We start from the raw sequence: 17,718 nt of genomic DNA, 5'->3' as shown, positions 1-17,718 counted from the left end.
ATGGGTCACGCTTGTCTTTTGGATGGACTAACATGTTTCAGATCGTATGGTGGGGTTTCATGCTAGTGGAGAATCCGTGTTTCTTAAAAATTCTTGAAACCCTCCCGAGAGGCCCTCCACATAAGGGATGACCACAAGGCCTTTACTCCTCTCCCTAGTGTCTTTGGGGGGTTTAACCTTAGGTTTAGGGTTCTCTTTGTCCGCTTTAACTTTGTTGATCGACCACTCAGGGTAACCGCATCTGGCGAGGGCTTGTTTTATGTGCAACTCCTCTTTGCGCTGATCTTCTGTCTCGTTACAATGGTGTCTTTTTCTATCTAACAAAGTTCTTACGACACCCAACTTCTGATGTAGTGGGTGGTGTGAATCAAACTGCAAGTATTGATCTGTATGGGTTGGCTTATGCGATAAATACAGAGCTTTGTGGTGCCATCAGGCTTCTTGATAATGAGCGTGTCTAGAAAGGGTAGGCTACTGTTGGATTCTTCCTCGTAAGTAAACTTAATACTCCCTGTCGGGTCAACTTGATTAAGATGGTTGGTCAAGTTCTCTGCCTCGCCACGCTTAATAACCTCAAGAACATCGCTACATATCTCTTCCAAAGAGACGGCTTGCAATTGAGCGGGGCTGTAGTGATCGCTTCCTCCTCAAGCCATTCCATGAAGAGGTCAACTGCTATCGGGCTGAGTGGACTACCCATTGCCATTCCTTTCTTTTGCTTATAAATTACACCTTTGGACGGAAATACGCTGTGGGTTAGAATGAAATTAACCAACTCCATGAGGTCGTCAACTGTAAGCAGGGTTCTTTGTTTGAGATTCGCGTCTTGCTCTAGTTTATGACGAATGATGCCCAAAGTCAGCTCAATGGGGGTATTAGTAAATAAAGACACAACGTCATGTGAAATGAGACACTCATCCTCTTTGATGGTAATTTCCCCTAAGTCCTCAGCCAACTGTCTAGAATTGAGCACGTGGTGGCTGGTAGTACCCACAATGGGACTTAGGATGTCGGCCAGTGAGCGTGATACATTATATCCAATGGAGCCTGTATAGTCTACTATTGGACGGAGAGGCGTGTCCTTCTTGTGAATTTTAGGACTACCGTACAACCGGGGAACAATCTCAGCCGTGGGATACAGGAAAAACCAGACAGAAGTGTTGCCGGTTCTAAAAACACCTAGAAACACCAGTACCAGAGTGAACAAGATTCCTGATAGGAATTGAAATATTTCTGAGTGAGTAGTATCATTTTATTGGATCTGAACAAGAACCTTTATCAATCTTATGAACTATGAACGATCCTGATGAATCTGTTTCAAGAGAAAGAAAACCCACTTGACCATTTAAAAAAAAAGGTTTGAAATTTTTTTTAAAAGTTCATATGTTATGGCTTTAATTTCAATATTTAAATGCAATACAATTTTGCTATTGTAATTTCTTACTAAACCATAGGTAATGCATGTATATTGTGCTGATATCATTATATCCAATACATATTATACAGTGCACTTTAATAGTCCAAAATATTACAAAAGTAACAGTAAACATTCTATTCCAAATAGAAATAGCAAAATTACATAAGATTTAACGGAACTGACCATTATTAGGTATGGGTGGATCACTACCAAGTCTTATATTTTAACAATGTATGTTCTTTGTCTGTAGAATCATAATAAATGCTCTGAACCAATACAGCCACAAGTAGTGTACATCTTGAGCATATACCTTGCACATATATAACAGGATCACATTAAATGCAAGAAACACACATGCAAAGGATCAGAATATAAGAATAACTTGATGATTTTAGGTTAATCCTGTACATCAGTAGCCATAGCAACCAATACCTAACAATGATCTATGGACAAGTTCATCATTATACATTTCCAGTTGTTAATAATATCAAAGCACCTACATTTCATCATTTTCAAGTATCGCTCGTCATTTTTCATACAGATCATCATTTATAAACTATTTACACACTAACCCATGCACCCTCTGTAACCAAATATCTTATATTTAAGCTGTCTTCATCGACAATGTTTTATCAATTCCATTAATCAGATCTTGCTGATACTGATACATAGTTTTCAAGTCTTCAATCTCTGATATAATCGAGTCTGTCTTTGATTCACAATACACAACTGATCTCTCAGGTTCAGTTCAGTTCAAACTTGAATCCCAACTATGATAATCAGACTGTTATCTTACATAATTCATTTCCTACAGACAGTAACTCCTTTTTCTTCAGATATTCAATCCAGTCTTTCGTTGTAACACATCAATCCATGCATCATCCTCAATCAGGTATCCCAATATCTTACATTCATTTGATATTACGTATCAATCCTATCGATTCACCATCTTTGATGTCCATATTGTCCTGTGTGTTTTATTTGGTATTCCAGCTGTTTACTCCCCCTCTTCCTCTTCTTCTTCACATTCTCCATAGCACTCCTCTGCTAGCATGAAGTACTTGTTGGACAGCCTACCCTTCATGGCGGCCATGGCACCTTCTGCAGCCTCATTGTAGAGGTCACCTACACATGAGCAACAAGAGTATGAAACAAACAAGTTTATAATCTTGACAATAACTAAGTGGCATTTCATTTCTCAAACACAGTTTTAGGCAGGGATTACCAAACTGGTCACAAGATCAAAACTTGGGGTCGTAAGGCTTTGCATCGAGTTATCATGGGGACTTAAGTTGAGATTGCCCGAGTACCGACTGTGAACTAAGGTAGTACAGTAGCTCGACTCTGGACCGATAATCCAGCAACTGGGGTTCAATCCCCGCTGAGTCCTGACTTTTTCTCTCTCAAAATTTTCATATGTCAGTTTGCTTGAGCCCCAAACATGTCATTTAAATCATAATTTCTCGGGCTTGCATTGTTTATTTCTGATCCTCGCATACATTAATTTGTGTCTCGCATTGTCTTACTTCATTACTCATCTATAATACATACATACCTGCTTTAGTGGGGCTTGCTTCTAGGTCAAAACCTCCCCCTCTGTACATCTCAGCAAGTCTAGCCTGTATCGTATATGGAGGATGGCTAATGTCACCTCATCTATTATACATACATACCTGCTTTAGTGGGGCTTGCTTCTAGGTCAAAACCTCCCCCTCTGTACATCTCAGCAAGTCTAGCCTGTATCATGTATGGAGGATGGCTAATGTCACCTCATCTATTATACATACATACCTGCTTTAGTGGGGCTTGCTTCTAGGTCAAAACCTCCCTCTCTGTACATCTCAGCAAGTCTAGCCTGTATCGTATATGGAGGATGGCTAATGTCACCTCATCTATTATACATACATACCTGCTTTAGTGGGGCTTGCTTCTAGGTCAAAACCTCCCCTCTGTACATCTCAGCAAGTCTAGCCTGTATCATGTATGGAGGATGGCTAATGTCACCTCATCTATTATACATACATACATACCTGCTTTAGTGGGGCTTGCTTCTAGGTCAAAACCTCCCGCTCTGTACATCTCAGCAAGTCTAGCCTGTATCGTGTATGGAGGATGGCTAATGTCACCTCATATATTATACATACATACATACCTGCTTTAGTGGGGCTTGCTTCTAGGTCAAAACCTCCCTCTCTGTACATCTCAGCAAGTCTAGCCTGTATCGTATATGGAGGATGGCTAATGTCACCTCATCTATTATACATACATACCTGCTTTAGTGGGGCTTGCTTCTAGGTCAAAACCTCCCCTCTGTACATCTCAGCAAGTCTAGCCTGTATCATGTATGGAGGATGGCTAATGTCACCTCATATATTATACATACATACATACCTGCTTTAGTGGGGCTTGCTTCTAGGTCAAAACCTCCCGCTCTGTACATCTCAGCAAGTCTAGCCTGTATCGTGTATGGAGGATGGCTAATGTCACCTCATATATTATACATACATACATACCTGCTTTAGTGGGGCTTGCTTCTAGGTCAAAACCTCCCCCTCTGTACATCTCAGCAAGTCTAGCCTGTATCGTATATGGAGGATGGCTAATGTCACCTCATCTATTATACATACATACCTGCTTTAGTGGGGCTTGCTTCTAGGTCAAAACCTCCCCCTCTGTACATCTCAGCAAGTCTAGCCTGTATCATGTATGGAGGATGGCTAATGTCACCTCATATATTATACATACATACATACCTGCTTTAGTGGGGCTTGCTTCTAGGTCAAAACCTCCCCCTCTGTACATCTCAGCAAGTCTAGCCTGTATCGTATATGGAGGATGGCTAATGTCACCTCATCTATTATACATACATACATACCTGCTTTAGTGGGGCTTGCTTCTAGGTCAAAACCTCCCTCTCTGTACATCTCAGCCAGTCTAGCCTGTATCGTGTATGGAGGATGGCTAATGTCACCTCATCTATTATACATACATACCTGCTTTAGTGGGGCTTGCTTCTAGGTCAAAACCTCCCTCTCTGTACATCTCAGCCAGTCTAGCCTGTATCGTGTATGGAGGATGGCTAATGTCACCTCATCTATTATACATACCTGCTTTAGTGGGGCTTGCTTCTAGGTCAAAACCTCCCCCTCTGTACATCTCAGCAAGTCTAGCTTGTATCGTGTATGGAGGATGGCTAATGTCACCTCATCTATTATACATACATACATACCTGCTTTAGTGGGGCTTGCTTCTAGGTCAAAACCTCCCTCTCTGTACATCTCAGCAAGTCTAGCCTGTATCGTGTATGGAGGATGGCTAATGTCACCTCATCTATTATACATACATACATACCTGCTTTAGTGGGGCTTGCTTCTAGGTCAAAACCTCCCTCTCTGTACATCTCAGCCAGTCTAGCCTGTATCGTGTATGGAGGATGGCTAATGTCACCTCATATATTATACATACATACCTGCTTTAGTGGGGCTTGCTTCTAGGTCAAAACCTCCCTCTCTGTACATCTCAGCAAGTCTAGCCTGTATCGTATATGGAGGATGGCTAATGTCACCTCATCTATTATACATACATACCTGCTTTAGTGGGGCTTGCTTCTAGGTCAAAACCTCCCTCTCTGTACATCTCAGCAAGTCTAGCCTGTATCGTATATGGAGGATGGCTAATGTCACCTCATCTATTATACATACATACCTGCTTTAGTGGGGCTTGCTTCTAGGTCAAAACCTCCCTCTCTGTACATCTCAGCCAGTCTAGCCTGTATCGTGTATGGAGGATGGCTAATGTCACCTCATATATTATACATACATACCTGCTTTAGTGGGGCTTGCTTCTAGGTCAAAACCTCCCTCTCTGTACATCTCAGCAAGTCTAGCCTGTATCGTATATGGAGGATGGCTAATGTCACCTCATCTATTATACATACATACATACCTGCTTTAGTGGGGCTTGCTTCTAGGTCAAAACCTCCCCCTCTGTACATCTCAGCAAGTCTAGCCTGTATCGTATATGGAGGATGGCTAATGTCACCTCATCTATTATACATACATACCTGCTTTAGTGGGGCTTGCTTCTAGGTCAAAACCTCCCTCTCTGTACATCTCAGCAAGTCTAGCCTGTATCATGTATGGAGGATGGCTAATGTCACCTCATCTATTATACATACATACCTGCTTTAGTGGGGCTTGCTTCTAGGTCAAAACCTCCCTCTCTGTACATCTCAGCCAGTCTAGCCTGTATCGTGTATGGAGGATGGCTAATGTCACCTCATCTATTATACATACCTGCTTTAGTGGGGCTTGCTTCTAGGTCAAAACCTCCCCCTCTGTACATCTCAGCAAGTCTAGCTTGTATCGTGTATGGAGGATGGCTAATGTCACCTCATCTATTATACATACATACATACCTGCTTTAGTGGGGCTTGCTTCTAGGTCAAAACCTCCCCCTCTGTACATCTCAGCAAGTCTAGCTTGTATCGTGTATGGAGGATGGCTAATGTCACCTCATATATTATACATACATACATACCTGCTTTAGTGGGGCTTGCTTCTAGGTCAAAACCTCCCTGTCTGTACATCTCAGCAAGTCTAGCCTGTATCGTATATGGAGGATGGCTAATGTCACCTCATCTATTATACATACATACATACCTGCTTTAGTGGGGCTTGCTTCTAGGTCAAACCCTCCCCCTCTGTACATCTCAGCCAGTCTAGCTTGTATCGTATATGGAGGATCATCCATAGTAGCATCAAATGTTCCTTCATCATCTTCATTGTTGTTTTCCAAAACCTCTTGGTACCAATGTGTTGCTTCCGTCCAGTCACGCTCTCTGCATGAAAAATGACAACAACTGATCAATTTTGATGGGTTCAAGAGGTGGCTTCACCACCTTATACTTGTTACAGATAAATAAGAGCTGAACCATGAACACTATAACATTAACTATTCCAAAATGCACCGATCTTACACAAAATGGGGCAAAGGTCATGTTGCCAATTTATGGTGGAACACATTTTAGTTGTTAGAAATCATTTGACCTAACTTTTTTTAAATTAACTGCATGAACACCACATTATCAGCCTTTAACAATTATTTTCATTGGTCATGTATTGAACCAATCAAGAGATGGTAAGAATAGTCAGTACGACCGAAGGGGATTATGCTTCAAATTACCAATAGACCTAAAAGCTCTTTTTTGGTTGGCTACTCAAGATGATTGTATCATATAATTAACCAATCAGAGGTACCGTAAAAAAAGTTAATAGTGCCCATGGGATTCTCTACATTGTCTCACCTGTGGCTGCTCAGCCCATTGCCTGTATCATAGGCTTTAGCCAGGTATAATAAAGAAGCTCTATCTCCAGCCTGAGCTGCGATTTCCATCCATTCCAATCCCTCAGCTATGTTATCATCAGTGTCCTGTACAATCAGTATAAAATTGTGTGTTACTAATATTTCCAACAGCAAAGCGTATTCATTGAAGGTAGTTGAATTCAAAGCAGAAACAAACATTGTAAGTCCTTTTAAAGCTTGAGTTTCAGAGCTTAACAACACTGCCTATGGTGAGTTTCAGTAAATCTAACAAGAAATAGTGAGTCATTTAAAAGGGCATTTCGTAATCCACAGCCACATCTCCCCACTATTCTAAAAAAAAGTTGAGATTTTTATACCACTGGAAACATCTGGCTACGTAATGTTTATTTGCAAACAATTTCTTGCAGATTGATTCGTATATCAAAAATATTGTCAAATTTGAATAATATTCTGGTGTACCAGAACGAAATTACAACAGTGGCCTATGAAGCAGTGTAATACACATAATCATGCATAACTCTCAAATGCAAAATCGTAATCAACTGAAATTTTGGGAATAAGCTTTTGTCGTAGATATCTGATGAAAAATGTCATAAAAATATGATGCTAGGATCACAAAATACTCCTTTAAGATAGTGATAAATCACTCACTGTGCAGACCCTAGTCATTTAATACTACATTATAAACTTACATCCACAGACATCTCTTCCAGTACATCATGAGGAAGTTGTACATACATCCTAGCCATGCCAATGATGGCTTCTAGCACACCACACTTAGCTGCCTGCTCCAAATGGTATAATGCCGCATCCATGTTACGATCATTTTCATCTTCCGCAAAACGCCCAATCTCGTGATAACGTGCAAGATCCAAATGAATCTGTTGGAAGTCAAGAGAGTCAAATATTTAAGAGAAATGAGCTACACCAAATGCGTTTTATAAAATCATCAGGGATGTAAGTAACCCTTAAAGCGCGTAAATTCGGGCTAAAAAGCCCAAAATGGGCTGAAAATAAAAGAAATTGCGTAAATCTGGACTACAAAAATTACAGAATTCTGTAAAAATACAGAAAACTTACATCCCTGTTAATAAATATATTCATAACTTGGTGAGTGAATATTTTTTCTTTACCACGGGGACGGGGACCATTGCACATTACGTCTCACTCGATTTCATCCATATTGCTCAAACCAAACTATACTATAACAGACCTGTCTAAGCTTTGTTATGACAATCCAGTATTAGAAGGCGGTGAAAAAATGCCTGTATACGGGCATAGACTTTTGAAGTAGTGTGTCTCACTTCAAAAAGATTAACCTTTTTAGTAAATCGCATAATTCACATTGTAATTAGTCATCATTTGATATCAGGCTGACTTGGAATGTGCAGTAACAATGTTCGCTAAATGATGTGCGCATCGGTGTGATGTCAAATGATAACATCTCAGGTCTAACCACAAGGAATTATGGGATTTACCGATAAGTTCAATTGAACTGCTAGCTTAAAACTTCTTAGGAGGGTTGTGGGGGTAAAGGTCATTGAACATAAATTAAAAATCATGTGAAAAAATTGGTCCATCCATCCTCCTGTAATTTCAACTGCAACATCTAGGGTCTATAAATCTGGAATAATGGCATGACGATGTGCCCCCTGGTATTGGACTAACCTGTCCCAGTATGGATCCTCCAGCTTTCTGATGGTTCAGTTTGGCTCTCATCATCATCTCCTGGTTGACGGATGATGCCTTGTGCTGCTGATTCATAAACATAGCAGCTCGCTCATCCTCCTGGTAATAGCAAAGAGAAAACAATAAACAGGTTAAACATGATATAACACAATCCAAATTCTTATCAGTGGCATACCGAGCGGAAGTCAGGGGGGGGGGGCAATATTTCTTCCTTTAGGCCTGTATCAGCCCCAAATGAAGCTCATGTTAGTCCATTTTAGCAAAACAATAGCAAATTTTTACAGCCTCTGCGAGTATTTGTCCCAATGAAGTAATTCTGAGAGCCAGTCAGTGGGACGAACTGTCAATTTTACCCCCTCCCCCTTGGATATTTCAGCCGGTACATCACTGATTCTGATATCAGAGAGATATTGGATATGACACATAATGTATGAGTAATCATATGGAAAAAAGCTGCATAATTCTGCAGTAAACAACACAGAAGATACTGTTTTTATGTGGCTGTCAAATATTTTTGAATGTCTGCAAAACAAAATATCTACTTGTAGGAAAAAGATATTGCATTTTTTACTTCAGAGGAAGGGCTCTTCCAGTTGAAATTCATACACCCCCTATGGAAGACATAATCTCCAATAGAGGGCATGTGAATTTCAAATGGGGTTACCTGAATGGTCGACTCCATTTGAAATTTTCATTCCCAGTGTGGGAGATTAAGGTTATATTTAAGTTCCACAGAGGGTGTATGGATTTCAACTAGAATAGCCCATTGGTTATACAATGAAGCAAATGATGTCATACAAATTCAATGTTAGTTTTTGTTTCATTTATTTCATGTTATATTTGCTTCATTTATTTACTTTATTATTAATATTATTTCTTGGTTTTACTTCCCTATTCCAAACACTACATTTTTTTTTAAACACACATTCCATCTGGTATTACGTATGCATGCACTTCCTGGTGATTGATTACAAAATGCATTTCATTGCTGCTTTTGCTTTTAAAATACAAAATAACTGTTCACACTTACAGCTTAAAATCAAGCTTGCTGGCAATCATTTCACATAAATAAATGCAAAAATAATAATTGAAACAAGTGTCTGACAGCCTACATGTATACGTGTTCTATATCATTTTTCACCTGATACCGTAACGCCAGTGTGCATTCCATTGGGCGCAGCCTCAAATCGCTAGCGTTTGCTCAAAGCGCTGGTGTACACACACATGTATTTAAAGATGCTGCATAGATGCGTGAGCAAAACAGCTGCTTCAACACATTGATGTCACTGCCACATCAGGGTGAAAAATGGTACAGAAATATATTCTTTTACAGATGCTACATCAAAAAGCATACAAACTTTTTAAATGTTTGGCTTCTGTGATAAGAGATAATGTGAAATCAAATCCAGAACCTCAGGGTTACTAGTCAAGTGCCATAAAACCCTCTTTGCAAAATGCTGAAAATATCATGATTTGATTTGTAATTGTTCATGATCAATGTAGGTCAAAAAATAATACTAATGATAATATTTGTACTGATAATGATAATAATGCTTTCATCATAACATGCTAAATCCAAGTTGTTATAACAGGTATTTCAACACATCAAACTCCTACATCATTGCACACACATACACACACAATTTCTAAACAGTTACAGAAAAATTTGCATTTCCTTTTTGCTGATACCCTGTTATATATACCATACCTCCCTCACCACGAAATGGGCGATTTCACTCCAAAACTAGGGTGGGTTTATAGCCGAGGAGGGGCTAGTACTTCTTAATTTATCTAACATTCATGCCTGATGTACTTGTAATTTCTATCATCTGTGTCTGTAAGTATGAAATGTCAATTTTTTAATATTCCTTCTTACATGTGAGAGCAAAGCATTGATTTGATTTATGATCTTGCTGCTGTAGTCCACAACTTGTCTAGTAGGATTTTAACTTGCTGGAAGGTTCTAACCCTACTTCTCAATAGTGAATAATAAAATTGACAACCAGGCCAAGGAAAATGGGTAAATTATTAAGTACATTAAGTACCGTACTTACAGTAGCAACATTTTTCATAAATTCTTATGTATTACTTCATTTGAGGAAGCACCATTTCCCTTTAAAAATGGGGAAAGTTCCCTCTAAATGCCCAGCTTCCCTGGAAGTATCTTCCTGGATCCCACAATTTTTCCAGGCATGTTTACAACTTGACACCCAGGCAGCTTGCCTCACACATTTACACATGCATGTGAATTTGTAGTGCGCTTTAGCAATGAGTAAAATGTCACAATCTGACGCATTTTATATAAGAAGTGGGCCATAGCATGTTCTAACTGTAATTAGTGTGAATTCAATCAACAAGAATCTTGCAAAGACAGAGTTACCACATAATTGCCTTACCCATCAAATTGGAATACTTTAAAATGGTCTACTGAAAGGTCAGTACATTGCTCAATTAATTACCACATCATTCTGGCAGTATTGGGTGGTTACTTATTGCTATACTGAATTCTAATACCACATGTGAGCACTTGGATACAGTATCCACCCATCAATCATTCTCTTCCCTGATTTCATGTAATTTTGTCAACAAAAAAATCCCAATTTCCCACTTTCACTATTGCTTGTAAATTGTAAACAGAGTGACATTAAAAAGAATGAAACGGTCATGTGAGATTCATCACACAAACCAAATCTACACAATTAGTGCATTGAAATGGAACTTGCAGGATGCGTATTATTTGTGGACGTAACACATGAATGTGCCAGTTAACATGCAGGTTTCAAATACATCAAAATGATGAAATAAAATAATTAACTGTCACATCTTTCTTTCTTTTTTTTCCACAAAAGATAATTACCCCATGTGTTTATTATTAGGCAATTGCTGCAGTTGATGCAATTAACAAACTAAACTGGAGGTTATAAAAACACTATTGAATTTCACAGCAACAATTAAGGTTGTTATGTAATTCCAACAACAAAACCAACCAAAGTATTGAGATTTGTATACCTCAGTCCACAGTAGGTCATTGTACAGTGCATATTGCTGTCAAAAATATGAAATATGCATAATGCACGATATGTTATTTCCAGCATCAAATCACAGTACCCTGTTTAAAGGTGTTCATACTCTTTGAAATTTTGCAGACCAAATGAAATATTTTCCTCCCTGAAGCTTCCAAACATCATGTTCTATAAAAAATAATATGTTCTATATAATAGTCTGTATGCCTTCCTCGAGGCAGTAAAGAAGTATCAAATTTTGTAAACTTTCAAAAAATACTCATTTTTACAGGACTCTGATATGCTTGTTGGGTTACTTGCATTATTTATTTTCTAAAAATGTATACTTTTATATAATTTTCATCATCATGTTCAGAGATACAATAAACAAAAATATCAAAATTACTGCCTCAAGGAAGGCAACCAGACTATAGCTGGAACTCCACAAATTATATTCTATAGCCATTATGTAGAATAGCATAAATCTCTAAATCAAGTTCTAAGATTATCCCACTCATTGATTTTATCTTTCTATTTCAACCTCTGCCCAAAGATGACCAATTGTGACAAGATTAGGTCACAAATAATATTGAATTTGTTTTGATAAACTTTCCACTCCATACCTTACCTTACCTCACCTCACACTCAATTCCACACCTCGGTGTGACCATTATTACTGTATATAAACACACCCAAGAAACAAAGTTCCCACTACCTTGATGACAATTAAATTAAAGCAATAAAATTGATACAAACAAATTTTGTTAGCCCCTGTTTGAAACCACACTGGTATGGCACTGGTCAGCATGTATCATTGATCACTAAGAGCCATCATTGACCACAGTCTATTCAATTTGGAGAGCATTATCATTATGCATGATTTTCATATGCTGTTCATTAATTTTTCAATTATTCTGATATTGTTTTACACAAGTTAAGTATCCTACAACAGCTAACAAAATTCTCCACATTTGTTATTGTTTTCCTTATGTTATGAACCATATATATAGTGGGGACTACCTTTTTTGGATGTGTTTATACTATTACTACATGTACATAAACACATTTAGACTTTACAAAATGATTTGTGATGCATGATGGTTAATCATACAATATTTATGAGGATTGAGTTATATTAGATATATCTGTGAATTGACATGCTCTTTATATTTGCATGCTATTTGTTTTTGAAACACAACACAATGTTGGTTAGTTCATTAAATGTGATGGATGAGTGGCAATTTTTTATTTTAAAGCAAAATGATTGTGATGTATTATGCACATGTAAAACTACAAGTTAATGTTGGTTAACTGATAATAACATGCATGAAATGTTGTTACCCCTCCCACCTCAAGATCGAATTAGTTAGGCATTCTTTGCTCTATTTTTCTTAATCTCAATTTTTGAGTAAAATGATTTTGTGACGTATTTAGTTTTAAATGTATTGACCACTACATGCATGATATGTTACCCATTCCACCTCAAGATCAAATTAGTTAGGCATTTTTTCCACTATTTTTCTTAATCTCAATTTTTGAGTAAAATGATTTTGTGATGTATTATTAGTGACTATGTTTCGTATGTTGATCACTCCATGCATGATATGTTACCCACTTCACCTCAAGATCAAATTAGTTAGGCATTCTTTGCTCTATTTTTCTTAATCTCAATTTTTGAGTAAAATGATTTTGTGAGTATTTAGTTTTAGTGACTATGTTTGTTATATCGATCACTACATGCATGATATGTTACCCACTCCACTTCAAGATCAAATTAGGCATCTCAATTTTTGAGTAATATAATTTTTTGGATGTATTATTAGTGACTATGTTTCTTATATCGATCACTCCATGCATGATATGTTGTTACCCACTGCACCTCAAATTAGTTGTCTGACTCTAATTCTACATACCGGAACCATTATATCATCGTCTTCAGTTATTTGTATATTGTTTGATGCAGCTCTCTAAAATATTATTGACAAACAAACAACAGCATGCAAGGAAACAGAAAGACAAAAGCAAGCAGATTTAAGCAGCGTAATATGTAAAAAAATTGCAATAAATGTTAGTTGTGCTGTGCTGCTGTGAAAAAAAAGCAAATTATACAAAATGAGTGTGTTTCTGCAACAGTGCATATGTGTGCACCCTACATCCACACCGGTATTACCTTCATGTAAGCATACTCAAGAGTTAGCCTTGTATCAAGACATGGATGATACAGCTTATGGAATAAAGCTGTCCAATCTCTCAATGAAGTCTTGACAATAGGCTCATTTCTTGTATACATGAAGTTCAGATCTAATACAATAGGCTAGCATGGACAGAGAAGAGACAAGAATGTGGACTAAAATACTAATAATTCTCACCATTTTCTCAGTCACAAAGTCTATCTTGATATTATTATTATGGGCATTTCATACTTATAGTTCAAAATTGCTAGAGATTACATGGGTTATATTTTCACAATCGCTAGCAGTGTGCAATCGCTGTGAGCCTTGGAGTCAACTGATACAGGACTTGATGCTCAAGCATGTTAGCAACTTATCGATTAGATATTGACAGCCACTCTGCCAATCAGTGACAGAAGTGAATTCATAAACAAAAATGCAACGCACCTAGCTATTGCTTTATGATATGCCCTTTGACTCTTTGCACAGAAACTGAGTGGCCTGCATGTATATAATTTGTTTAATTCCTTTTTGCAAACAATCGCAGTAATATCTTCTTGTTCAAAGCCAATTTTGATGCAGACGATCAGCTCAACAATATTGCATTACAGGGGTGGAAATGTCAAGTAATTAAAATTGGGAATAATCTGCATGGCTTTACATTGTGAACTATTACAACTACTACTGGTACACACATAAATTGATGAACAGGTTGAAATCTATACAAATAACAACACTAATCTTCTTATTCTATTAGTCATATTATGACAGGTGCCGTGTTTCACATTGATATCATGCATTATCATATCTAATGGAGCTGTTTGTTTATGATGATATTCTTTGTAATGCCATTGCACTATGATTTTGCACTTGATATAGAGGTTGGTACCAAACTACACGTACGCCACTACACAAAAAATATATGTAGGCTTCTAATATAGAGTAACAGAAGACTTTCCCTCATTTGAAATGTATCTATTGTATTTAATCAAATACGTGATTACTGAAACATGTTTTTGATGTTTGCTTCTGTCAGAAATCTTGAAACATTAGCATGTAAGCACCAAATGAAAGCGCAATCAAGGAATCAATTTCTGCAATTGAATCACTCTCATGGAAAGAGTTGTGAGAATCAATTGTGATTTTACAAACCTCTAATCATAACATGTTGATTCTCCCCAAAGTTGCTTGTCAGAATCAAGTATGAAGGATTCTCCTCAAGTTTGGTGCAACTTCAAGTGTAAATTTGTACTCAATACGTAGACCCTAGGTTTCTCTACCTTAAGTCACCAGTCAGTTTGACCAAAATGGCCCTTTCCTTACTTATCCTGGAACAACCTGTAGCATATGTCGCATGGGAATGCACACTGTCAGCTCTGCTGATGGCACATGTGGGATGCTAAAGAATGCACTGTTATAGCATATTTATTTTAACCAATCATTGAACATTTTTAAAACAAATTCAGGCTAGCGGGCGATCATGCATATCACGTTATGTATGAATGGCAGATGATTGACCAGCAGCCTAGATTTGTTTTGTTGGAAAAATGTCCAACGATGGGTTCAATATGCTTTCAACAACTCTTCCTATACCTTTGTACAGGAGCCAAGCGTTGTTAATCCGTGATGAATCCACACTTTTCCTGAGTGTATACGCGAATGCCAGTTAATGCGTACGTGTTACGCATGAGCGCGTAAAATTCGTCATGTCTGGAACTTATGCGTAAACATGAACTCTCTTATGTTGGCGGTAGCAGCTAAATATTACCGCTTTATTCTTTAGTTTTATTGCTGATATCAACAGAAATACCGCGATCTTCTTGTAAGGTTGAGTGGCAATGACAAACGGACATTCCAATAGAAAGAATCATGTGAATTATACAATCAGCTTGTTTCGTTGTTGAAAGGGATTCAATCATGTTACACCGTTATTCATCACCGATGAACAACTTGTGGCCGGCGCGTCTGCGTGGTTTACTTCGCTAGGGCAGCTAAAGCTGCCCTCGCAAAGTAAACCACGCAGACTACGCGGCCGCATCGCTGTTAATCGGTGATGAACAACGGTGTAACATGATTGAATCCCTAAATAGCACATGCATAATTGCATATTGTATTGTGGGAAGGAATTTCGGTCAAACTGACTTTCGGTAGTGAAACCCAGGATCCATGTAGTCGGTATAAGTCAACATGGATAATGGCACAGATCAGAAATTGGTGATATATGGCTTAAGCATGTATCTTGCACCAGACCAGATTGCTATTCTATGCTATGCATTATACTAGTCTACATGCCCATGTCCAAAGACTATTGACCTGTATGTAGGGGTGTACACACATGACAAATTTGGTAGGGTTAAACTTACAGTCAAATGGATTCAATAAATCTAGCCTTGACCATGATCTAACATTATTAGACACACAACACCTGTGTCAATGAAGTCAGTCATTTAAGCATTCCACCTACCATATCTCCAAACGCATGCAATAGAATGTGATCAAAATCATCCGAACCAGAGCGATCCTTTTTCTACATAGTATACATGGTCGGCATTAAGCAAAGAGTGAATGTGAGAATATATAGTAAGAAAAGCAAGAAAAACAGCAAGCAGCTAAGCAGTGATACATCATAGTTAGCTAATACAAACCATACTTCATTAACTTATCATACCAAACATGTTCTTTGAGTATGTACATGTCAATGATGTTCTTGATGTGGGCTTCTTTGCTCAATATTTGATTAAACTGCTAAAATTTGAAATTGAAACTGAATGCATGGCAAATTGATTTCTTTCTGTTAGTCCTTGGTTTTAAAAATATCCATTCCTATTAAAAGATGTCTTAATTTCAAGAAATTCTAATAATTTCTTTCTTGGAAAGCCAACAAATTTCCAAGCCTATACAAACCAAAGTTACCATATTTTTTTTTTTCAGAAACAAACACTTATGGCCTAAATCATAAAGGAAAAAAAACTTGAAAACTGCTGCATAATCACACCATTAAAATGTAGAGGGCTATCACAGAGGTGTCAAGAGAAATTACTGAAAAACTGACAAATATCCTGAAAATTTACCTTGAAAGGAAGATAAAAAAAATCCTGAATTCAGGATTAATCCTGAAAACGTACTTCTATTCATCGTGTGATTTACAGAGAGGCAATGATCAGCCAGATAAATGTATAAAAGCAGATGAAACCTGTGGTTCTTTTGTGATGTTTTTGAATCTGTAATTTGTTGAATTTATGAATTTATGATTTTTGTTTATATATCAATGAATTGGGATGTGATTCCTACATACCGACACTATTTCACGATCTATCCGATCTTCCAACATGGCTTCAAATAGTTCTCTTTTTTGCTACAAATCATCATCACAAGAATTTAAAAGCATTTAAGTCAGTCATGCAAGATGCTCTTAAATCTTGTGTTAAAAAAGTTGTATCAAACAAATTATACATTATAATATTATATACAGCAGTGAGATGGAATATCGCAAGTATAGCACATCATTTTCGGACACCCTGTACATTAGTATAAGCATTATACATGCAGCAGTATAAGTCATGCCAGCCTGCCACCAGTGTAGTGCCTAGCAGCTTAAGCTCAATATGCTTCCAAACCCATGCTACCTCGTCTAGCCAATTCACAATACTGCTATAGGGCATAAGCAGCTCTCTATAGAATACAATGAATACAGTAGCCTCATAGTCACAGCCATAATCAACCAAGATATACATCACAATAGTAGCAAGAGTCAGGTCTTGAGCAATATTTTTAGGACAGGTATCAACACAAGTTCCTTTGTCCATCCAAGTTTTCTTTTATAAAGTGATGCATATCAATGTCTTGAGCTGGCTTGGCTACTTTCTGTCACACAATGTAGAGCTTACAAAATTATGCTTGTGCCTGAAAATGTCTAGCATTTTTGTCCACTACAAACAGGCATGATTATATCCTAGATTATCCAGTATCTAATTAAATTGAATGTAGTCTGTTTAAACAAGTGCAACTTGTATCAAAATGATTAGTACCCATCAATTTTCCATACTAATTGAAAAAACTGCGTTTTCTAAATAAAAGAGTGGATCCAAATAATATGACAATGATATTTAGTTTG

The 17,718-nt window shown here is 37.6% G+C and overlaps 1 protein-coding gene across 1 annotated transcript in view; it reads right to left on the bottom strand.

The window, feature by feature from the left end:
• Nucleotides 1–1,322: 1,322 nt before the first annotated feature.
• The window catches only part of LOC140160608 (eukaryotic elongation factor 2 kinase-like), a 63,415-nt gene continuing 47,019 nt past the window's right edge, over nt 1,323–17,718 (bottom strand). Inside the window, exons 9-13 of the mRNA XM_072183856.1 lie at nt 8,411–8,530; nt 7,435–7,623; nt 6,723–6,847; nt 6,079–6,257; nt 1,323–2,542 (exon numbers count right to left, since the gene is read on the bottom strand). Of these exons, the coding sequence (XP_072039957.1) occupies nt 2,415–2,542; nt 6,079–6,257; nt 6,723–6,847; nt 7,435–7,623; nt 8,411–8,530 (741 nt within the window). The 3' untranslated portion in view covers nt 1,323–2,414. The remainder of the gene's footprint in view (nt 2,543–6,078; nt 6,258–6,722; nt 6,848–7,434; nt 7,624–8,410; nt 8,531–17,718) is intronic.

This window comes from Amphiura filiformis, chromosome 1, assembly GCF_039555335.1.
Source record: "Amphiura filiformis chromosome 1, Afil_fr2py, whole genome shotgun sequence".
Classification (NCBI taxonomy): domain Eukaryota; kingdom Metazoa; phylum Echinodermata; class Ophiuroidea; order Amphilepidida; family Amphiuridae; genus Amphiura; species Amphiura filiformis.
Note: the sequence above shows the minus strand (reverse complement) of the source record. Positions and strands in the feature narration are given on the sequence as shown.